The 22,762-nt window shown below is 45.9% G+C and overlaps 3 protein-coding genes across 3 annotated transcripts; 1 reads left to right on the top strand and 2 right to left on the bottom strand.

The window, feature by feature from the left end:
- The first annotated feature begins 328 nt into the window (after positions 1-328).
- On the top strand, positions 329-4,627 carry LOC139336405 (transient receptor potential cation channel subfamily V member 1-like). Its single transcript, XM_070970514.1, is given in 15 exon segments — positions 329-553; positions 898-1,049; positions 1,274-1,426; positions 1,522-1,659; positions 1,745-2,046; positions 2,142-2,318; positions 2,540-2,698; positions 2,793-2,888; positions 2,975-3,045; positions 3,123-3,288; positions 3,362-3,428; positions 3,511-3,845; positions 3,977-4,101; positions 4,246-4,360; positions 4,471-4,627. Coding segments are annotated over 15 exon segments (2,298 nt in total). The 5' UTR covers positions 329-410; the 3' UTR covers positions 4,570-4,627.
- Positions 4,628-5,619: 992 nt separating this feature from the next.
- LOC139336745 (protein FAM222B-like) lies at positions 5,620-14,572 on the bottom strand. The gene is made up of 3 exons (XM_070970953.1): positions 14,439-14,572; positions 12,242-12,369; positions 5,620-11,686 (listed from the first exon to the last, which is right to left on the bottom strand). Exons 2-3 carry the CDS (start codon positions 12,321-12,323, stop codon positions 9,669-9,671), a joined length of 2,100 nt encoding a protein of 699 aa, XP_070827054.1. The 5' UTR covers positions 12,324-12,369; positions 14,439-14,572; the 3' UTR covers positions 5,620-9,668.
- Positions 14,573-17,979: 3,407 nt separating this feature from the next.
- Positions 17,980-22,424, bottom strand: LOC139336794 (solute carrier family 35 member F2-like). The gene is made up of 9 exons (XM_070971034.1): positions 22,315-22,424; positions 21,459-21,634; positions 20,472-20,599; positions 20,003-20,162; positions 19,733-19,889; positions 19,589-19,641; positions 19,089-19,243; positions 18,124-18,381; positions 17,980-18,009 (listed from the first exon to the last, which is right to left on the bottom strand). The coding sequence occupies exons 1-9, from the start codon at positions 22,422-22,424 to the stop codon at positions 17,980-17,982; spliced, it is 1,227 nt and encodes a 408-aa protein (XP_070827135.1).
- Positions 22,425-22,762: the final 338 nt, after the last annotated feature.

Here is a 22,762-nt window from a genome sequence, read left to right as displayed (position 1 = left end):
AACATGAGTGAAAAGCACAACAATGAACGCACTCTCAACCCTAAAATAATAAAATAATAATGATCCACAATGGAATTGTAATGACAAAGAAAACACAAAGACACAGTGAAATAAAATACTCCCCCCCATTAAAAAATGCATTACTTTGAATGAAAGTGTCCATTAAGTGTTGTCTAACGTCAGCAGGACCGACACTCTGCTCATACTCTTGTTTCCTATAAGTGCAAACGGCAGGTTTGGCCTCTGGGGAGAGGGAGGGGCGTGACCACGGCAACAAACGCCATTCACACCTCGCTGCTGCGCCTCACCTTTGCAATTCTACACCTGTGCAGCTGGAGCTCTTCATATCTGATGAGCTGTTTGTGGAAGCAAACACACGGTCAAGACTTGATTATTAACAACAAAAAAAGATGGACGATGGACAGCCAGGGGACAGACAAACAAAGGAAAGGAAAGCACAAGAAGAGGACGGGAACAGTCTGGATTGGCTCCTTAGAAAAGACAAGCCGGAGGATATTTCAGCACCCATGGACACCAATGTCTCAATATCAAGGTAACTGGCCCTGCTGGGGAAGTGGTGTTTACTTTCCATCTCACTGGTTTTGAATGTGGGCTTTAATTATGAAACAAAGCAGACTGACTGCTGGAGAAATCAGTGTGGTCTTAAAGCAGCTCAGAAAAGAGTTCACCCCTCAGGGTCTGATGGGCGTCAGGTGACATGGTCACACATTCCAGGTGATCCAGCTTCAGCCTGTTGGAAGTGTCTGTTTGTTCACCAGCAGGGTCCTTTTCCCAGCACGCTCGTAAACAAATACTGTGTTAACAAGGTGTCCTCCACAGTGCACTGAAAGGTTACCGCTCATGTGATGCCGTGGTGACATGCTGTGTGCATTTCAGACAAACTCATGTCAGTGTGGAGATCTGCAGTAAAGCCTTCAGCAGGGAGCGAGTGTTTGAAGCAGCGTCCCAGGGAGACGCCGCTCAGCTCCAAGGTCTGCTGCACTACCTGCGAGTCAACGATACGACACTCACCAGCCCAGAATTCACAGGCAAGTAGGAACAAGACCCACCCTCACCGAGAAAAGTGCACTAAAACATACTACATCCTAGTAAAGTGAGCATATTAGTGTACTTGCATTCAAACGATTAGAATTTTTCTCTTATTGAAATGAAGGAAAGCATTGATAAAGTTTGGAGGAATAATTAAAAAATCTTTATACAATGATGTGAATAATGTAATGAGGAGCAAAGCTCATTTGTGCACACCTTTCAGATGAAACAAACGGGAAAACTGCACTCCTGAAAGCTTTGCTGAACCTCAAAGATGGAAAGAACGACACTGTCGACGTCTTCCTCGACATCGCTGAAAAGACTGGAGATCTGGACAATTTGATCAACGCGTCTTACAAAGATCCTTTCTACAAAGGTGAGTGATAATGACTCGTTCGGGATGGAGGATGTCACAGGAAGTTGCTAAGAGTGTGACGGAAATGTGAACAGCCTGCTTGACGCACGCCGCAGGTCAGACCGCCCTGCACATCGCCATTGAGAGACGGAGCTTTGACCACGTGACGCTGCTGGTCCAGAAGGGAGCGGATGTGCAGGCCAAAGCCAACGGGAAGTTCTTCCAGCGCAATGCAGGCCTGGGCTTTTATTTTGGTAGGTAACTGCCTCCTAAAACCACCCAGGAGCTCCATTTTCTCTCCCAGTTTGTAATCTTGTCTCTAAACTCACCTTTGTGTAGGAGAGCTTCCTTTATCGCTGGCTGCCTGCACCAACCAGCCGAACATCGTGTCCTTCCTCATGGAAAACCCGTACAGGAGAGCTGACCTGACTGACCGAGACTCGCAAGGAAACACCGTCTTGCACACTTTGGTGGTCCTAGCAGACAATACGACAGAAAACACAGATATGATTGAAAGGATGTACGACGAGATCCTGATTCAGCACAACAAACTGGAGGAGAGAGGAGTCCAGCTGGAGGCCATTGAGAACAATCAGGGGTTGACTCCTCTGAAGTTAGCGGCCAAGCTGGGAAAGATTGGGGTACGTCTGTGCTGAAGGTGTTATTCATCATGGGATGGAGCGTGACACCGCGTCACACACCAGCCTTATCTCTGCTCTGATCTCTCATTGGCCAGCTGTTCAGGCACATGCTGCAGCGGGAGTTTGTGGACGAGGAGATGAGGCCGCTGTCCAGGAAGTTCACAGAATGGGTCTACGGACCCGTTCGCTCCTCGCTGTATGACTTGAGCTCCATCGACACCAACGAAGACGACTCCGTGCTGGAGATCATCGTCTGTGGCAGTGAGATCCCGGTCAGAAATGTCTAATTTAACTTCTGGTAATGAGTTTGTAAACGTGTACATAATTAGTTTTCAACAGTGGTTTTTAATCAGTGACAGGGATAGTGGCTGTGGTCACGTGTTTGTCCAAGAGCAGCATATTTAGACTACAATCAACAAAATAAAGAGCACAGTAAAGTGGAATTATGCACAATATGTGCTGACGGCATTAGAGACAAATATCATGTACACAGTATGATCGTCCCGAGATGCTGCAGATCGAGCCTCTGCGCAGTCTCCTCCAGGACAAGTGGGACAGATTCGCCTCCAAGTTATTCCTGATGAATTTCTTGGCTTACCTGATCTACCTCATCATCTTCACCACCGTGGCCTCCTACAGAAAGGAAGGACAGGTAAGAGGAAACCCGTCCTCTGACCTAAAACAGGACAGTGTGTGGTTACAGGGCTTCATCAGTTTAAGCTGGGACTCAACCTTCTGACCTGCAGCCGCCGTTTCCCGTTGAGGACGTGCCGCTGGACTACCTGCGGTGCTTTGGGGAGCTCGTCAGTGTCTTCGGAGCTGTGTGGTTTTTCTACAAAGCGGTGAGAAAGTGGAATCTGGTGCAGTGATTCACACAAAAAGAACATTATTTTAAGATTAAATGCACGTGTGACTCCTAATTCCTCAGATAACCATCTTCAAGAGGAACTAAACAAACTTCAAGTCTCTGTACACCGACGGCTTCAGCGACATCCTGTTGTAAGTCCGCCACGAAGCCGCTTGTTGCGTGTTAGCGTCACGGCGTTCTCACCAGCCTTCGCTGTCGGTGTTTGCAGCTTCCTGCAGGCGGCGCTCCTCCTGATCGGCACGGTTCTGTACGGCTGTGGACGGCGAGAATACGTCGGCCTCCTCGTGCTCTCGCTGGCCCTCGCCTGGATCAATGTGCTTCACTACTCCAGAGGCTCTAAACAGATGGGCATGTACAGCGTCATGATGCAGAGAGTAAGAGTGAAGCTCAGCTAAGCAGAAGTCTGAGGAGGCGCTTCCCTGGTTTAACGTCTCTTTCTCTTTTCAGATGATCCTGGGTGACCTCTTAAACTTTCTGTGCGTCTATGGTGTTTTGCTTTTTGGGTTTTCTGCTGGTAAGACTGAGGCTCACGCAGAACAAAGGCTTCAGATGCTTAAGATCAAGGCTCCTGACTTCAGTTTTCTCCTCATCCTCAGCTATCGTTGCTCTCATAGACGACTCCCCTGCAGCTCATAAAAAGCTGGCCAATGACACGCTGGCACGAGGAAGGAGCTTCGGCCTCGAGCCGTTTAAGTGCGAGAAGCCAAGTTACAACGACATGAAATTTACTACGCTGGAGCTGTTCAAGTTCACAATCGGGATGGGAGATCTGGAGTTCACCGACCACGTCCAGTACAAGGAGGTTTTCTACGTCCTGCTCATCCTGTACATCGTCCTCACGTACATCCTGCTGCTCAACATGCTCATCGCTCTGATGGGCAACACGGTCGAGAGGATCTCAGAAGAAAGTGAAAACATCTGGAACCTGCAGGTGGGACGTTAACAATGTCAGGATATAAATAGAGCTGAGACGGGAAATGTAGTTTAATGAAATGTGATTCATTCCCGTTCAGTGTTTCTGTATTGTGTGCACACCGCTGACGTTTAGTCGCTCATCCTCAGAGGGCTTTTACAATCGTGGACATGGAGAGGACTCTGCCGAGGTGCCTGAGCAGCAAGCTTTACTCTGGGGTGTCGAAGATGGTGTGTCTCAGAAATGAGCAGGATGAAGGACGCAGGTTTTTGAGGTAAACCATCACAGGGTGATGACTGCTGGGAGACCTCTTTAGAGGGTCAGTGCATCCTTAAACCTCTGAAAAGCCTTTAAACAGTTTGTGATGATGTGGAGCATTTCTAGCCTTCCTCGTGATGCAGGATGTTCTTGACTTCAGGGTGGAGGAAATGAACTGGAGACAGTGGAGGTCCGATCTTGGCTTTATCCAGGAGGAAGACCCCGGGGGCCACATGATGAAGGCCCAGCCCAACAACCCCCAGACTCTCGGTAGAGTAACAAACCTCTTCATCTTAAACAAAATACGTCTGTCCCAGTCTTGAATGGGAGCTGTGAAGCGTTCAGTCTGTCTCTGAACGAGTCGCCGTTTAATCTTTCAGGGAAGCTGTGGAACCTGAATCCGCTGCTGCAGAGGATTCGTGCCAGACGTCGCCAGCCACAGCAAGCCCCCCCAGGTCATCCCAGCATAAAATCTAAAATTTAGCTTTTGAGTTTTCATTTTAAAATCTGATGATTGAGGTTTGAGCGGTGGATTTTCATCGATATGACGACAAACGTTTATATTCTATCATTTCTTAAAAAACATCTTCATTACACCTTTAATGTACACCAACTTTGAGTCTGTTTGCAAACATCTAATCCAGTGTTTCCCAACCTTTTTGAGCCACGGCACAAATTTTACACTAGAAAAATCACAAGGCACGCCACCAAAGTATTTATTTATTGAAATATAATGAAAACTAGTCTGTGAAACCTGGGCCTGTTCAGTTGAACACAAAGCTGATGTTCTTGCAGGAATTGAAGAAAGATTCACCTGATTGGTGCTCTAAGCCAGCGGTCCACAACCGTTTTTGCACCACAGACCGTTTTCACGTAAAGCAATAATTTGCCGAACCGGCACAGAAACGAATAAAAACAAATGATCAGAAATACACCTCGATATTACCCTGAATGTAGTTGTAGTTGGTGGGAGCCCTGCGCCTGTTTCTCTTCGAGAAGGCTCGGTGTGTGAGGATCACCTGAAGCAATAAACCTGTGTTTTCAGCAGAACTGCTGATGCTGTCTCTTAAATGCAGCTTTCTTTTTCTCGGCAGTTGTAGGCTCTTCTTCTTCTGTCTCATCCTTTGGCCTTTTCTCCTTCTGAAGAAGCTCTCCAAAGACGTCTGTTTTTTATTCATTTTGCTTGTGGGTTTACTTTTTTCTTACCGTATCATGTGACTGAGACGAGCGGTTTGACAGTGCACAGAGGCACAGGTGGATGAACCTGGTTTTCAAAATAAAACTTCTTTCAGACTCTGATGATCATAACATATTTTTTGTTCAGTCTTTGTGCGGCCTGGCATCAAATGGGCTGGTGGTTGGGGACCGCTGCTTTAAGCCTTCGAGCACCAATCAGGTGAAACTGGATGATCTTCCACGACACACCTGATGATTTCTCAGTGGTTGGGAAACACTGATCTAATCTAACTGAAGTATAAACTCACTGTGACTCATCTTCACGTGAACATGACACAGACAGTCGCCCTTTGTGTTTGCAAACTTTATTTTGGTTAGGGGGAATGTTTGTGCAAGACATTTTATTCCTGAAGGTTAGGCAAAACTGGAATATCACATTTTCACAAAGTAGAGAAAGAAAGCCCCCTCCACCACCGTTCACAACATGACAGCTCTTTGATCATCAAAGACAATCATAGAAATTGGAGTAAAAATAAATCTAGAGAGAATTGTTACACACCTGAGCCCCAATAAATATTGCCATCTGAGTCGACCGACAGGGTGAGCTACAATGTGCTTCAGTAGATTCTTACCGTGCATATTGACGTGTACTGTTTCTGCATGGTGTGACATGGAACCACAAACACACACAGATCTGTTCAGAACACCTGAATCCTGCTTGCTGGGGGAGGAAAATAAAGAATTGGGGTGCGGACAGGAACCACTCGCTCTAGATTTCTTTTATGCTCGCTTCACATCTTTTCACTTTTACTTCACAAGATTTTCTGTAACCGTCCAAATGAGGGCAGCAGCTCTCCTTTATGCCACCTGATTGTCGCTCATTCATTCCTGTTAGAGCGCAACAAGCTGGCCGAGGCTTTTGGCCGGGGTGGTTCCAGAGAGGGACGCTTGGTCACTTTGGTCAGTGAGTCAGCAGCAAACGGTTCACACATCCCGACCGAGTCGAGGAATCGTGGCACACTTCAGGACGTCAGTCCATGACACAGCATCAGTAGTTACACGAAGTAGCTTGGTCCCCCATCAGAGATTAAACTTTGTGCACCTTTGTCGGCGTGCACACCTGTGTGCAAGTACCCAAGCTTAACATACACACACACAAGCACCCATTCACACGTTTCTCCATACTAAGCCCAGTGGAGGCACTTCATATGAAACGGTAGAACCTGACTATGTCGGGCTGTAACGAGGCAGTTCACAACAAACAGGGCAGGTCTGTCAAATGGTTTAGTGTTGATTCAGAGGGAACCCGAAGGGGCCGGGGGGGGGGGGGGGGGGGGGGGGGGGGTCGGACTCCGGGGAGCCACTTTGAATACTGGTCAGTTATTATGGATTCAGAATGATCTCAAATGTGGCTGGTGGCACATCTGAGACAAGGCGACCTTCGCCCTGCGCCCACCCCCTACATAGTAACTTATTTTCATTGATACAGCCCATACATCATTACTATTCATACACACGCACACACAAATCATACTAGTGTGTGTTAAGATTAAAGACATATAGCAGCTTTAAGGGGCAGGCACATCAAAAATGAGCCAGGAAAAAAAAACAAACTGCCATCAAGTATGAAGACCAAAATCCAGAGAAGCTACGGTTTGCATGTCAGCCGTCCACCATGCTGTCTCCCTTTTGACCTGCTCTGAACTCTGAGAGCGACTCGGAGAAGACGAACTGCTCGGCGCTGTGAGCAATGCCGGATTAACGCACGGATGCAAACCTCAGATTTGCTTCTGAGTGCAGACGGTTGAGTTTCGGCCGTCTGTGTCAGTGTGTGTCACCTATGGCACCTCATGTGGAAACACCTATGGCTTCAGGATGCAGTGGTCCAAACAATAAATTAAACTATATAAGGATATTTATTAAGTATACCAACTAAAACACAGTCCAAATACTTTAAAATAACTGCTACAGCCCTGTTCTACATACCTAATAATTCAGCTAAATACTATTCATATTTTACTCTTAAAATCATCTTAAATCCTTGATAGGCAACATTTGCGACAGTGGGACAGGTCTTTTATCATCATTACCTTAATATTTCAATTCAAGGCAACCCGGTCACCCATCCCCACCGCCTGCACATGTTAACGCCGCCCGATGATCTGACAGTACAGTTTCAACAGATCTCGAATGAACCAAAGAAAAAATAACTTACTCTTTCTCACAATGACGCCACACTGAAGTTGGGATCCTGGCAAAGAAAGTTATTTAAGTATTAAGTTGAGGATAACTACTGTGACATTTAAGGCTTTTTCAGAGCAATATCTGCCCAGACAACATCAACCCCAAAAAGAAGAGGACATGGGTCCAGAGCTTCATGCTAGACACATCTAGCAAAACATAACCTGCATTAAATGTCTTGACTTTTTTCTGTATAGGTAGCAGAAACACAGCACAGGGTGAGGCCAGTGATTCGCAGATGAACAGCCCACCAAAGCCACACAGAGTCCACACCACAACAGTACACCTGTGTTACAGCAGTAAAGTGGTGAGGAAACGTGTCGCAGGGGAAATGAAGCTTTTCCCAGCTCGCATTATTTGAAGTACTTGCACATTTGCAAGCGATCAGTTTGCCTTTCACACGCTGGCATTCGCCATTTTAACATTAATGGGATGCCGATCTGCTTCACATTAGCTTCAGACAAACAGGGGCTAATGGAGTTTCTGCCCCTTCTGCCAAATGTTAAGTATAACATTTAAAAAGTTATTTCTACACTTCAAGTAGGACCGTCTACAGAAATACAACAAAAACTGTAATGAAGGAACAACTACTTCAAAAGCAACTCTGGAGAGATTACACACGAGGGCACTTTAGACTTCCCAAACAGAAGAAAAACTACTTGCAACTCGAGAAACGACGTGAATCTAAGAAATGGAGAATGTTGCTGTTTTTGCTAGTGCTGGCTTTGTCTTGTTTTTAGCTAAAACTCGGCTTTTTTGCACACTACCTGGACCGCTGACAGTGCAGCTCAGAGGCCGTGTTGTATCCTGATCGAGGAGCTGTGGCTCTCGCTTAAGCCTGTTAACGAGTGTACACCTCAACTACGGGCGGGACAAAACCTTTTCAACAGTCTTATTAATTGCATATACATGTAACCTTCTTATTTCAATGGATCACAAACCTGTTAAGAGGATAAATAATTTCAAATAAAACATCACACCAGGACATCCTAAATCTCGCCTTTGGGCAGTTTTAAGGCCACAAATGCAGAAAAAAGTTGAATTGTTCCGTGTCAACCTGGGAAAAGCACTGTGACAATCATGTGGCAAGCGTTGTTTCTGAGCTGCAAATGAATATTTTACACACTAACAAAGAAAGCACATCCATACCAGTGATGAAAAGAGGAATTCTACTCGACAACGACCTCAAAAACCCTTCATCTGCAACAAAAATACGGCATGGCTTAAAGGGAAAATCCGCCACGTTTTATGTGGATGTCCAATCAGTGTCAAGTCAAATGAGGCAATAAATTCATCGGTGCTCGCCGACAGAGAAAGCCGAGTTCACCTGCTGCACGGCGAGCGCGTCATGTGACCTGTGGTTAGCCAGGTGTGCGAGCTTCACCTCAACAACAAACACACCAGCTACGCTTCCATCAGTGAAAATGACATCCCAAAATACGAGTGCAGAGGATGTTGAGGATGAGGATACGTGTTACAGTGTTCAGGCTGACTCGGTTCAGCCGTTTTTGTTCCAGTGGATTAACTGTTTTGATGGAAACGTTGCGTTTGCAGCCAGAGCTACCACAGAAGCAGTTTTGAGTCATCAGCCATTTGTTTATATGTCTGTCTGAACATGTGAACGCTAAGCCTCATTTGAAGCCAGTTAAAAACCGAGACAATGCTGCTGTTGTCCCTCGCGCTGCAGCGCTGGCTCAGCTAGCGTTAGCTGTGTGCTAAGATGAAGCCTCCTCACCTCTTTGTGCCACTGCTGTATGTAAATTTAGTTGTTAGACATGAAGAAGAAATGGTCAGACTACAGGAGCTCATTTGGGAGTGTGAGAGTCAGTTCACGTGCAGTGCATCCTGGGACATGTAGGCGCTGCCGGCATGGCTCCACGAGCAGGAGAACTCAGCTCTCTTGGTCCATATACTGCACGGAGTGATTTATTGATTCAACTGACGACATTTACCGTCAACACTGATTGGACATCTACATAAAATGTGCCCAAATTTCACTTTAACCTGAGGAATACTTTGAAACATCACCACCTGGTGGGTCTACAAATCAAGCTCTGAAGCAATAAAATGTAATTGTTCACTTGCAAGATCTTAAAGAATAAACCACAGGAGCTGCAAGTAGCTGCTGAAAAGAACTCACAACAGCGAGGGGAGGTAAGCGCACGCTTAACGGTAGCCTGGGTGATGAGTGTGAACAGCTCCACTGTTGTTGGGCTCCTGAACTTGACCCATGGCTGACCGGTGCATCTTCTCCATCACATCCATGTTCTGCTCCTGAAAGCTGGGCATCTGGAAGTCCCCTCCTAAGAAATCCACATTCTGCATCAGCTTGGACTGACCAGTAGGACCCTCTTTACCTGGCCGGTACTTTGCCCCTGGGATGCGGTCCGCAGAGGCAGCAGCCTGCGCACCCTGGAAAACCACTGGGAGGTCCTGAGGACCGGATCCATTGTTACCTGCTGTGGCTGGGATGCTGCACCACGGCGGCTGCATGTAGTGGCCATTAATGTAAGGCAGTGAACCTCCCGGGCAGTTGACTGGGGATGAAGGTCGCTGTTTTTCTACGGGGTGTTTTAGAGGAAACTGTGCAGTGTTAGGTAGCTTGTGGGAATAGCTGAGGTTTCGAGAGGGGAAAGCACACTCAGTTGGAGGCTCCATCCTGGGGTTCTTGCAGGGATGGGCTCCCTCAGGCGGCTGCTGCATGTGGGCCAGTTGATGCTGAGCCCAGGAGCGCTGCTGCTGCTGCTGTAGTTGTTGTAAATGTTGCTGCTGTAACTGTTGCTGCTGCTGTTGTTTCTGCTGATGTAAATGGTGCTGAAGCTGCTGCTGCTGCTGTTGTTGTTGCTGCTGCTGCAGGTGTACCTTCTCTGGGTCCGTGTGAAAGGCAGGTATACTGTTAGTAGCAGCTATATTGGGCTGTGAATGGAGAGCAGCACTGGCAGTCTGAGCCGTAGCTTTGTCTGGGGGTCCTACCATGAGGCAGCTGGGCACAGAGCCCAGAGCCGGGTGGTGAGAGGACACCCTTGAGCTGGCGTTGATCAGCAGGTTGCGGCTGATGGGGCTGGGGTTTGCAATCTGGCCCTCACAGACTGAGGTGGTGCCCATGCCAGCCCGCGCCTGGCACAACTGGTTGATTTGGTGCACAATGCTGCTCAGGTCACCAGGCCGGTTCTGATGCAGGCTGGCTGCCATGGACAGTGGGATGGTGGAGGTAGATACAGTTACATTTGGTGGGGCGTCTGCATCAGGGAGCTTCCGGGGCCCAAATGCCCCCGGTGGCGGCTGCTGGAGGCTGTTAGGTACAGCAGGAGGTCCCGCACCCACAGCCTGGGGAAGGGGCTGTGAACCAACTAGCCCCTGGGTGTGCTGCAGGCTCGGATGCTGAGCTCCATCAGACATGTGGCGCAGATCCTGAGTCACACCTTGCTGTGTGAGTAAAGCTTGCGGAGGAGCCGGCTGATGCTTTAGTGTCTGCAGATGAGAAAGATGCTGCTGTGGTACGACTGGTGGACAGGACTGGCTCTGCTGCTGCTGCTGTAGAGCCTGGGTGTGAGGCAGACTCGGCTGCCTCTGGATGCCTTGCGGGTGAGCCAATCTTTGCTGCTGTGAAGTCTGAACTTGGGACAAGCTCTGCTGTCGCTGCAGAGCTTGTGAATGAGCCATGCTCCTTTGCTGTAAAGCCTGCGGGTGAGGCATAGTGTGAGGCTGCTGTAAGGTCATTGGATGAGTCATGCTCTGCTGTAGTGCCTGTGGGTGAACTGTACCCTGTTTCTGGGCTGCCTGGACTGCAGGCTGAGAGGGGCCCTGCAGGTGAGGAGCAGGTTGAGGAAGATTTAAAGTGCTTTGAGTGGCGTACGGCCCGCTGTGAGGGTTCATGATGGCCTTCTGAAGCTGTCGGGCGCGGCTACCGTCCGACTCTTTGATGACGCCTTTGGCAGGCGCGCGGAGGACAGCCAGCAGGCCCCTACTGGAGCTGACCTGAGAGGGGTAGGGACTGTGGCGCTGGCTGGACGAGGACGTGTCAAGCCCGTTGACTGTGCGGCGAATGTGCTTCCTTTGAGGTACTTTGACACTGTTGGGGAATATCTGGATGGTCAGAGGGCTGTTGGCAACTTTCTTAGCATAGGCATCCAACTCTGCTGGGGTTGGATAGCTGGCAGATCTCATCTTCTGTGTAGTTTCCCCTGAAATGTGTATACAGTCAGACAATGCCTCACAAAACACACTGGATGGGTTCTGATGGTAAATCATAACATCATATACTAAGAGGTCCTGTAGCATTAGACTGTTTGACAGTTAGCAGCCTGAGCTACATGGGAGCTTTCTCTGCTCCAGCTCTCTGTTTACAGTTCTGGAGTCACTGAAGCTAGCATGGCACTTTATGGACAACAAAACCTCATTTTGCCTCCATTAATGCTCTGCATCAAATGCTTGGAGCCTTTAATAGACTGAGTGAAAAGCTAGCACAACAGTCAACAAAATAAAATCACCTGAAGTGTTCAGCTTATGAAGCAAGGATCAGGTACACTGTTCAGCTATAATTTAACCAAACAGGCAGGTAGAGGTGGGTATTTCATTACAGTTTAAGCTACAGAATTAAGAAACATCGCCCTTGAATGTTTACCTATAAGGTTAATGACACTTTCTTGTTGTGTAACTCGTGTAAAACTGCAGCGTCGACATGCTGTCTGCCGAACAATGAGGAAATGAACCAGGACGTGGTGGAAGAAAGCACTTACATTTCTGAAGTCCAGTGTTCATCTGCGTGCGGGAGAGAAGTCTGATGGTAGGGTCACCTGATGCTGGCAGACAGGCCAGCATGTCACTATTCCACTAATGCAGCATGGGACACCTTCTCCTCACCATACTGGGGAGAAACAGAGCAGGCGCGAGTCAGCCGCTGACAGACACTTACGTTGGTGTGAAATGACTTTGCTATCGCCTGTTTTCACATCCAGTACAGTTTGACCTTTAGCAAATGGCAGCTTGTAATAAAGTGACATCATGGTTCTATAAAAGCTGGCTGTGTACACGCTGCAGCTAGCAAAGAGCTGAGATGGAGATGGGAAAAGATGTTGTTTTCCCTGAACATAACAGCACAGACGCGGCATGATGGCGGGCTGCAAGCCAACCGGCTATCTTCTTCAAACTCACACAAGGTAAAGAAAAAAGAAAAAAAAAAGCACAGTGTGCTCTGCTGAACATGTTTTAGTCGGTCGTAATGTGAAAAGATAGACCCCATCGAATCCAAACGCACAGCACTTTAGCTTAAAGACAAGCTTAGTCCAAAAAGCTATTAGAGACTGTCCCACTTTAACAAGGCAACTTTAGGTATTGACAGTTACAGCAACAGCGGTAGTGAACCAGTGATGAATCACACACCGTCTGCAAATTGATAATGAATCTGCAAAACGATGTATGAGTAAACCATAATCAGTCTAATTACTCCTCAGACTTGGACGAGCTAGACAGCTCGACAAGGGCAGTGCCGCCGCCCACACTGGAATCTCATTTCAATGCCAAATCTTTACACATGCTCACATTTCCATATGTAAATTTGGGAATAAGAATAATAATAATAAAGAGTTTCTGCTTCCTTCCTCCTGTGCTTTCAGTGGAAACGATCAGGGACAAAGTGCACAGCAGGCCTGCAATCAATGATTGTTTTCAGTAGCAATTCAGCCACTTATTTTCACAATTAACTGTATAATCAATAAAATGTCAGGGAATACTGAAAAGGCCCAGCCAACAGTGTAAAACCCAAAGATTTTCAATTTACTATCTGATGCAAAAGCAGTCTGATGTTTCCTTGAAAAACAGGTTCAAGCGATGGATTATCTGAATTACTTCTCTAATGAATCAACGCTGTTTTGGCTGTAGTGATCTGGCCTTGCAGCAGCCACCAGCTGAAACATGTAGTGAGCTTGTGTCAGAGGTATTACACAAAGAAGCAGTGTTCACAACAAGGGCACAAAGGATAGTTTAAGCAAACATCCTGGCCTCCATTAGCAACAGTGTCAGATTCATGGAAAATGAAAATAATAGCTGGTCGCAGGCCTGCTGTGGATTTTACTCCCCATCTGCTCCACTGGGAAGGATCTCTCGGGTAATGACGTGTTCTCATGGTTCAGTAACATCATTCTGCAGATTCATCATAGATTTGCAGACAGTTTATGATTCATCGTGTGTTCACTTCCTCTGTCCAAACACATGTCTGACTTGTTCCAGTGATACAACCTTAATTCTTCCTAGATTCGCCTTCTCAGTTAAGGTGTCGTCTCAGCTGTTTGTGTAAGCGTACGTTCAATAAGACTCTGAGCTCTCCTGTTTGATCTGGATATGAGACCGATGCTCTTAAGCTGACTGGGTTCAACCTTTTCATCCTCTGTGTCCCACAGGATGACGCAGTGAGTGTTGTTAGAGGAAAAGAGGATCTTCATGAATGCAGACTGCATAATGTGACCTTTTCTGCAGACAGACAGACAGACAGCTCATCATCAGCTAACGCCTCAGTTAATCTCTGTCAGATTTTCTGAAGGTGTCGAATTATATATTTAATACAGTCTCACGGTGAGCTAGGTTAACTTTCAGACAGCCCATCCGTAGCTAGGTAACGTTAGCCATCTGTCTAGCCATCCAGCCTTAATCTGCTGTAGTTTAAAACAGCTGCTAACACGAGTAACGAGCTAATAAATGTAGCTCGACTATTTCAGGAAGCAAACGCAAACTGGACTGACGGTGGGGCCACCACAACTCCCACAGTGGAAATCAAAAACGGTGAAATTACATCGTTCAATAGGCTACCTCGAGTCAAGCACCACAATAAATAAGGAGCTTCTTTGTGCTTATTGTGAGCAGGCCAGCTGGTTAGCAAACTTTAGCTTTTCATTGACGGAAAACACCGGCGCGAGCCGTATTAAAGGGGATAATACTTACTCCTCACGAATCTACGAGTAAGGAAACTTCATTTTGTGGCGATTTAACGTTGATATTGTTTTAAAAATGAAGAGACCATCCCCAGTGTGTTGATTCTCCGTGCTGCTGTCCGGCTACGGCAGCAAACATTTGTTGGGCATGCGCAAACGAAAGGACCCCAGAGCAGCATTTAGGCGTCGACGACAAAGCCTGATCAATAATACAAACGGACAGGACGTTTCTGTAGTAAAGCCAAGACTAAAGCTGAAGGGCAGAGGTAGTGGTAGAAATACTCTGATGAACAGCACTATAAAATACTTAAGTACATGAAAGTCCTACTCTTAAATTCAAGCAGAGGGCTTTTGGCACCAAAAACATATTTTTTCTGTAAATACGTAGTCTACACATTATGCAGAATGGCTCGTCGGTATTATATATAGTATTTACGTAAACTTTCTAAAATACTGTCCACACCACCTGGCCTAGGTGTAATTTCAGAGGCGGAAGGGACACAAGGAAGTTCTTCCACCAGAAACAATACAAGAAACTGTTATGCTCAGTAACATTTTACGTTAAAAAGGGCCACATTACAAGCGAACAAGCACAAGTTCAGACTTTGCTTCATTTTCCTGCCAACATAAACTGTTAATGATATATATTTTTATCATCCCTGATCTCAACCGTTTGTGGAGAATGAAGTTTCTTTTAGTGATAGATAAAATCTACACAATAAAATGAGCTTCTTTTTATTAGTTAAGTTTGTGAGCTCCTGTTACGTTGTAAAAATCAACCAGTGAGACGTAAAATAACCTGAGTAACACCTGACAGTAAAAGATTACAGTACATCCAATTACAAAGAAAGCTCTTCAATTAACAACATCGGATTCAGTTTATCTATTCAATACAGATGTGTCTAACAATAATGAAGGATTATTAATCAGCCACGCTGCCAGTATGTCTCTAACCAAGACAATACATTTCTACCAGCTGACCTCTGATCTGTCTGTACTGCCGGCTGTAAATGATAGAAGAGAATTTTTTGCTCTGAAGCCTGAATTGACCAGAAAACACAGCAGGAACTGATTGATTTGTTGATCAATAACACTGACTTTCAAACCTACGTTTTGTCTCCTATGAGAGGATATTTACTACATCTGCCACAAATGACCTTTTTCAATATGGCGGGAAGGCTGCATATGTAAATGAGCATCTAATCTGCATAAAGTTCTGGCAAAGGAGACCTCGTGATGGGAACAGTGTTTGATTAGTGATGGAGAAAAATAACTTCAATGAAGTTTTAGGATTTTTTTTAAGACCCCTGCTTCACCCAAAGTGTGTGAAGGAACGCTATCACAGGTCCTTCCTTCCTGCAGCTGTCAGACTTTACAACCAGCAGTGCTCCCAGTAGACCACACACTCACCAAGACCTTCAGTATGACTGCACTATTATACACATTAACTGTGTTCATTCATACTGTGAAAATATTTGCTCAGGTGTATTTCAACTTAAGGTGCAATATATCAATTCCTTTGTGTAATATAGGAACGTATTTACTATCAATGCCTTAGTCAGGAGTACTATCATTGAATGAGTGAGTAGGTGTGTCCAAACCTTTGACTGCTATATACGTGTATAAAGACAGCCCACAAATGTTTGAGGCCTCTGATAATTAGCTAACCGGTCCCGACGCATCACAGAATCCATCTCGACTGGGACTAATTGATGTGATAGAAGTGGACGTCAGGCTTCCAGCAAAGTGCTGTGGTCCGTCGCTGTGTCTGCAGCTCACTTCAGTTAGTACTAATCAACAACAGTGAACTGTTCACGGGGAGTCTCCTGCCAGTCAGTTATTAGACCCACTGTAGACTGCTACAGCACTGCTTAGCATATAAGCACACGCTGCACCTCTGGCTGTGGTCCTGGCAGCCCACATGCTGGGCTCTGAACAGTAGTTCATCTGTCATACAGGAAGTGATTCAACGCTGGTGTGCTGGTTGGATCAAGACTTCAATATGTGCATGTCAAAATCTACCTGTTTTTGCTAAGCAGCACATTAGCATTTTTTCAGGTATTCTTGCCATTGCACATGGTGGCTGGCAGAGCAGCAGGCTTGCTTCATCTTAAACCGACTGTAATGGTAAAGCTGAAGATTCTTAACCCTCTAGAGAAACATGTAATCCTATCAAGTGACTGAATGTCAAGGAGTCATCAGGTTTTCTTGTGATAACGATAAACACGACAGATGCTGCACTGCTGCCATGACACACCAGTCCAGATCTAAGACCATTAGCTGCTTGCATCAGAAACGTCTCTAACACGCTGCGATGCCAAACAGAACAGCTTCCATCCTCAGCTTGCTTCGCCTGCAGATAATGGGACTGACTTCCTTGCGGAAATTCAAGACAGCAGAAGCCCATTTCAGCTGTGGTCTGTTTCAAATCCGTGGTCATTTTCAGCAGAAGGCTTTTAAGTGTCTAATCCACTTATCAGTGGTGAGTCACGCTTGCTGGCACGAAAGCATTTCAGGAGCTTCTGAGAGGACAGCTCCATTTCAAGATAACAACAATGGAGCTTATGTTTATACTGTGCTGTCACCTTTGGGTGTCTGAGATGCACCACCGAGCCCAGGTCCAGCCTCACCTGGGGCAGGTCTTCATATCAGAGCCACAGCAAACACCTGGGGGTGTTGTGTACTCTGCTATACAGCAGTGAGACGCTTCCACAGCACGACTGCCGTGTCTCAAGCTACACCTCAGTACACATACATTTACTGCTCAACCTGTTTATGTTCCAGTTTATGCACTTCACTGTTTCTGCACACCTGTCTAGTGTCATTTTGGATCTGAAGCCAATACGTTTTTAAACTGGTTGTGGCAGTTTGGTGGCTTTGGTTGCTCAGGATGAAAACAACCACAACAGGCAGCTGAGTGGACCATTCTCCCTCTGAGCGAATGGTGTCCTTGAACCTGTGTGGCTGCTGTCCAATCAGTGCCGGGCAGCATCAGGAGGTTCCTTCATGTCTGTCCAGAGCCATGTTCTTCACGTATGTTTGGATTATATTCACCTAATATTGTCCTGCTGCATCTGCACAGATTTTTTTATTTCTGTCTTCTCTGTACACAAAATATAAAGGCATTAAAACATACATAAAAAGTACAAAAAGTTCAAGATGGCTCAGAAATACTGATGCATTCATGTGTTGATCACTTTAATGTTGCAGCAGGTGAAGTTTGGGCTCATTCTGATAACTTTATATACACACTGCTGGGTAGCCCAGCTTATATATAATAAATACCACATGAATTTATTAGTTGACTTAGTTTTTATATTAATAATCTGAATCTGCAAAGTAACTAGCAGTAACTTAAGTTATCACATATCAAATGTAGTGGAGTAACAAGTACAATATTTGCATGCAAAATGTAGTGAGAACAAGTATAAAAGTAGTTGAGTCAATGTACTGCGTTACTTTCCGCCACCGGAGAAAATTCTAAGATGAACAATTCTTGTCAAAATTAACCGAAGGTTAAAAAATATAAACACGTATTGACAGATTTCTGTTCACATTTTAGTGCTGCGTCCAACAACAACATCCTCATCGCTGTTCTGTCCTCTGATGATCCTCTGCGATGGCCCTGAAGCCCTCCTCCTCCTCTCCTCTTCATCCCACCCCTTGCTCCTCTCTCCATCCCCCTGCTGCTTCTCTTCATCCTCCTCGTCCTCAGCTGTGATCCTCACTGCCACTTCCTCCTTCATAATGTCATTCTCAGTGGCCACAGGATTGTCATAGCAACCTTCCTCACAGATGGAAGAAGAAGTGGAAGAAGAAGAAGAAGAAGAAGAAGAAGAAGAAGAAGAGGAGGAAGTGTCTGGGTCTTTGCGGTCAGTGGGTGTCGGCACAGCGTTGAAGGTGATGAAGCCAATGAGGATGACCACCAGAGAGACCAGGTAGAGTGCAGAGAACTGAGGCAGAGAGACAGAGGGCAGGTAAAACTTACCTATATGAACAGGTGAGTAAGTCTTAAAAGATGGGTGGGATCCCTAATCTCCAAATGAGCATAAAGTAGCATAAAATGAAAATATTCCAGTAGCTCGCTCGAGTAAATGAGCAGTTCATGTCAGGTAAGCAGAGGAAAAACCAAGGTGAATGCTTGCAGGTGTCATTTACATATTCAGCACATGATGAAATAACCTGTGAAGTTTTTTTAAAAGCTCATTTAAAGGACTTCGGACTCACGAGTTTACACACTGTGTGCATGCATGCTGCTGTGTTCAAACACGCCGCTGAGATTACACTTTAACCCCTTTTACAGTTCATTAATGCTGATGTGTCATCGTAGCATTCAGCAGGTCATTGTGACCCAGAAAGGGGGGCAGGACGAAGCACCGTGAGTGTGTACATTGGAGAAAAGGAACTTCAGCTTGAGATGTTGTCTTTGAAGGATACTGAAATATGAAGACTTAATCATATTGTTTAATTTTCAAACAATTTCCTAAAACTCTGAATCTGCAGGGACTAATTTTAGACTCAAGACGTCAAGACCAACAAGTGCGACTGGGGACAAAGACTATATCCTCACACAGGTGTGTGTGTGTGTGTGTGTGTGTGTGTGTGTGTGTGTGTGTGTGTGTGTGTGTGTGTGTGTGTGTGTGTGTGTGTGTCCGCTCACATTGTACTGGAAGAGGAAGATCCCACAGAAGAGGCTGAAGAGGTCAGCGGTGAGCAGGGAGAGGTTGACGGAGGTGGCGCTGCTCAGCTTCACCACTATGGGCATGCAGCTGTACAGAGCATACATGCACAGCGCGTAGGCAGAGAACAGGAGCCCTGAGAGGAGAGACGAGGCATGGCGGTATGAAGAGCTGCAGTTTCTATTCAGCCAACTATCCTGTATCATCAATACGAGTTATGATGATTTGAATTTTCCTGCCTAGACCTCCTGCCTCAGACGCATTATGAGGCGCAGCTTCCCTGTTCGCTTTCCAGCTCCAGATTAATCATTGCCCTCCACGCACAAGAGCTATAGCTGAGGCTGCAAAGATGACTTCAAGCTTTTTGAATCTGCTTCTATCCGTATCCATAGGATGATTTTTCAGTGTAAAAAGAAGTGAACCAGGACAGGTGAGAGCTCATCCTGCCTTCAAAATGTTCCTGTGTGAGATCATCACTGACCGACTTGCCAGCTCCACTGGATGGCAGCAATTTCATTACGCTCCAGGATCACCCTGGATAACGGAAAATAAGAACAGCAGATTAACGTTGAATGAGTCTTCAGACTGATCTCACACACACACACACACGCACACACACACGTACATCTGTATGGTGCTGATGATTGTGGCGAACAGGCTGACCATGCCCAGGAACTCCACTCTGCTCAGGTTCTTCACTGTGTACTCCTGACACACGTTCGACACTGCGTACAGCGAAGCGCTGATCAGCACCAAACCGTCACCCAACAAGATGTTTGAGGCTGAGGAGAGAAGAGACGTCTCAAGCTGCGGTCTAACACTGATGGTGGAGCAGTGTTGGTTTGTTTATCTGCACATCATCCACCAACAAAAGGCTCTTTACGACTTTACTCACTGGAGCCCTGGTCTCGTCCGGCCAGCAGGTCGGCCCCGACCATGGCCCCCACCCCAAGGAGACAGATGCAGACAGCAACATAGTGGACCGGCCTGTAGCGTGTCTTCAAAACCCACCAGGACAGTAACATGAGGACCGGGATCACGAAGCAGTCCAGCAGCTGCAGACAGCAGTAAACACAATGACATCTGCTTCTTTTCCCCATTAAAAAATCCTGAACTCATCATTGTGCAAATATGCTTCATTTCAGACGTCAAACTGCTTCACAGGACATGAAAAGTCTGCTCTCAGTGTTTGTTTGGACCAGGATTGGCTTCCAAACAGCACGAACATCTTTCTGCACAGTGAAACTCAAGTGAAAGTGCAACTTTCTACAGCTTACAAACGTGAGTATACTTGACGCCTGTTGACTTGAAATCACTGCTGAGACAAAAACACCAAACATGAAACAAGCTGAGCCCGTACCCACCTGCACACTGGTGAGGGTGGTGTACTGGTACGCTTTCACCACGGCGTAGTTGGCCTCCACGTCCACCAGTCCGACCAGAAGGTACTTCCACCATCGTCTCTTCAGAATCTGTAAAATATTGCCATCCCCTGCGTTTTAAAGGGGAACGCCCCTGAACTTCAGTATTGAAATGTTCGTTTCAGCACCAAGCCTGAAGACAGACGCTGCTGCTCCCTGAGGGCAGGCGGCTGGGTCAGGAACTCTGCACTACAACTTCCCCCTGACCCACACACTCAAATGTAATGTCGTGAAATGAAAAGCAGCTGTTCAATAAACAATATCATTATTTACTGCACAATGTATTTCAATGGCACTTACAAACAATGTCATGATCATTCTGTGTTACTGGTGGAGGAAGTACTCCTTTACTCAAGTAAAGCAGCAATACCACACTATAAAAATGCTGTTTTCACTTTGGTGAAAGTATTAGGTATTACTGCAAATTAAAGTATCAAAAGTAAAAAAAAAACTTGTCGCTGTCAAATTCTTATATTATTACTGATGCTCTGATGTGTTCGCAGCATTTTCCTGTTGTACAGCAGCTGTCATGGTGGAGCTAATTTGTACTATTTTATAAACTCTTGTAGTTTTGTTCATAACAGCGTTTCATATTTTAGACACTGATTGTGTTTTAAAAACTAGTAACAAAAGCTGTCAGGGAATTTAATGGAGTAAAAAGTACAATATTCTCTGTTGAACTGTCGTGGAGGAGCTGTATAAAGAGACATACTCGAGTACAAGTACCTCAAATGTATTTAAGTACATTGAGTACGTGAGTAAATGTTCCATCCCCTCCTCTGTCTTTTTATTTCAGTGTTGCTGTAGTTTAAAATACATTTTGAACATGTAAGTTGAATTACGCACGGCTGAAATCAAACAAACCGTTTGGTAAAACTGCAGTTTAAACAGATCACAGGCCTGATCTCAGGTGTTTGGTGGTGGCGTTACCTGTTCTGCAGATCAGCATGGTGGTGTAGGTGGCACACAGCAGGGTGTAGTTCAAGAGGCTCTGCAGCATCGGCGTGTTCACATGGAAGCTTGTGGCCAGGTACTGGGAGGTGATGGCCGTCCCGCAGATGAACCCGGCCAGGCCCTGACCCATGGCCAGCGTCTTGGCCAACTGCCTGAGGGGGAGAAGGAAGGTACGTCCTCATGGCCACTGGAAAATTCTTGAGATCAGTTATTAATCTTATTTGCATTTTTGCCAACAGTCAGGAGAGAAGACAGAGATAGAGCCTGTAGATCCAGAATACTTTCCCCTCTGTGTCGCTGAATTAAGGGTTTCTGTCGACTGACTGTTGGAGCATTTTTATTTGTTTCTGTCAGATTTTGTGTTTTATGGTGATAAAATTACTGCCTCTGTAAATGGAGTCTGGTGGCTTTGGTGAGAGCGATATAGCAGCTGTGTCTGGGCAAACAAAAAGGAAGCTTTACACTGCAGCCTCACTCTGAATCTAAAGATCAATCAGGAGTATTCAAAGTAACTAACTGCAGTTATCAGATCAGCGTAGTGGAGTAAAAAGTACAACATGTTCCTTTGAGCTATAGTGGAATAAAAGCATAAAACAGCATAAAATGGAAATACTCAAATGCAAATACTTAAAAATTGTACTTAAATGCAGTAGTTGAGTACAGACCAAACCAGTAAATTTAAAAATCTACTTAAAGCCTCAGTGAAGTAACAGCAGCATTATTTTCTCCTCCACTCTTTGTAACACACTGCTGAAACATGCTGAGAGATCACAGCTCCACAGGTGACCATGAAGGTGCTTCTCCTCCTCCTCCTCTTCCTCTGTCCACTCACCAGGTGAGAACCTCCTTGGGGTTGAATTTCCTGATCCTCTCGATGAGTCCACAGCTCTGGTTCTGGTGAGTCGTGTCTCTGGACGCATCCTCAGACTGTTCAGTCGCCATGCTGCCACAGCAGTGATGGAGGACTCCTGTCTGAGTGTCAGCTGAAGCTTTTAAATCCTCGACTCTGACAGTGCCAGAGCTGAATGATTAACTGACGCAGAGGGCAAAGATTACTCTGTCACTTATCTGTGGGAGCGAGTTTAATGTGTTGAAGACAGCCGGCAGCACTTTGAGATAAGAGCTGATGATCAAAGATAAATTTGAAGAAGTCATCACTGTGTTTCCTCTTGTTTTCGCTCTCAGCTGTTACATGCTGATGAGATAACTTGTGCTGCAGGAAAAGCACTTCATCATTGTGTATTTTATGGAAATGACACTGGTGGAAACTAAGTAAACAC

Source organism: Chaetodon trifascialis, chromosome 9 (genome assembly GCF_039877785.1).
Source record: "Chaetodon trifascialis isolate fChaTrf1 chromosome 9, fChaTrf1.hap1, whole genome shotgun sequence".
NCBI lineage: Eukaryota > Metazoa > Chordata > Actinopteri > Chaetodontiformes > Chaetodontidae > Chaetodon > Chaetodon trifascialis.
The sequence above is the reverse complement of the archived record's forward strand: the minus strand, read 5'-3'. Positions and strand labels throughout refer to the sequence as shown.

What these genes read in the sequence shown, in the direction of transcription:
- LOC139336745 (XM_070970953.1), bottom strand. Translation starts at nt 12,323, where the DNA reads ATGCTGGCCTGTCTGCCAGCATCAGGTGACCCTACCATCAGACTTCTC. An exon ending in GAACACTGGACTTCAGAAAT is followed by an intron (nt 11,687 to 12,241) that starts GTAAGTGCTTTC and finishes TACACATTTCAG; the next exon opens with GGGAAACTACACAGAAGATG.
- LOC139336794 (XM_070971034.1), bottom strand. Translation starts at nt 22,424, where the DNA reads ATGGCGACTGAACAGTCTGAGGATGCGTCCAGAGACACGACTCACCAG. An exon ending in CCCAAGGAGGTTCTCACCTG is followed by an intron (nt 21,635 to 22,314) that starts GTGAGTGGACAG and finishes TCTCCCCCTCAG; the next exon opens with GCAGTTGGCCAAGACGCTGG. An exon ending in TCTTCCTCTTCCAGTACAAT is followed by an intron (nt 18,382 to 19,088) that starts GTGAGCGGACAC and finishes TCTCTGCCTCAG; the next exon opens with TTCTCTGCACTCTACCTGGT.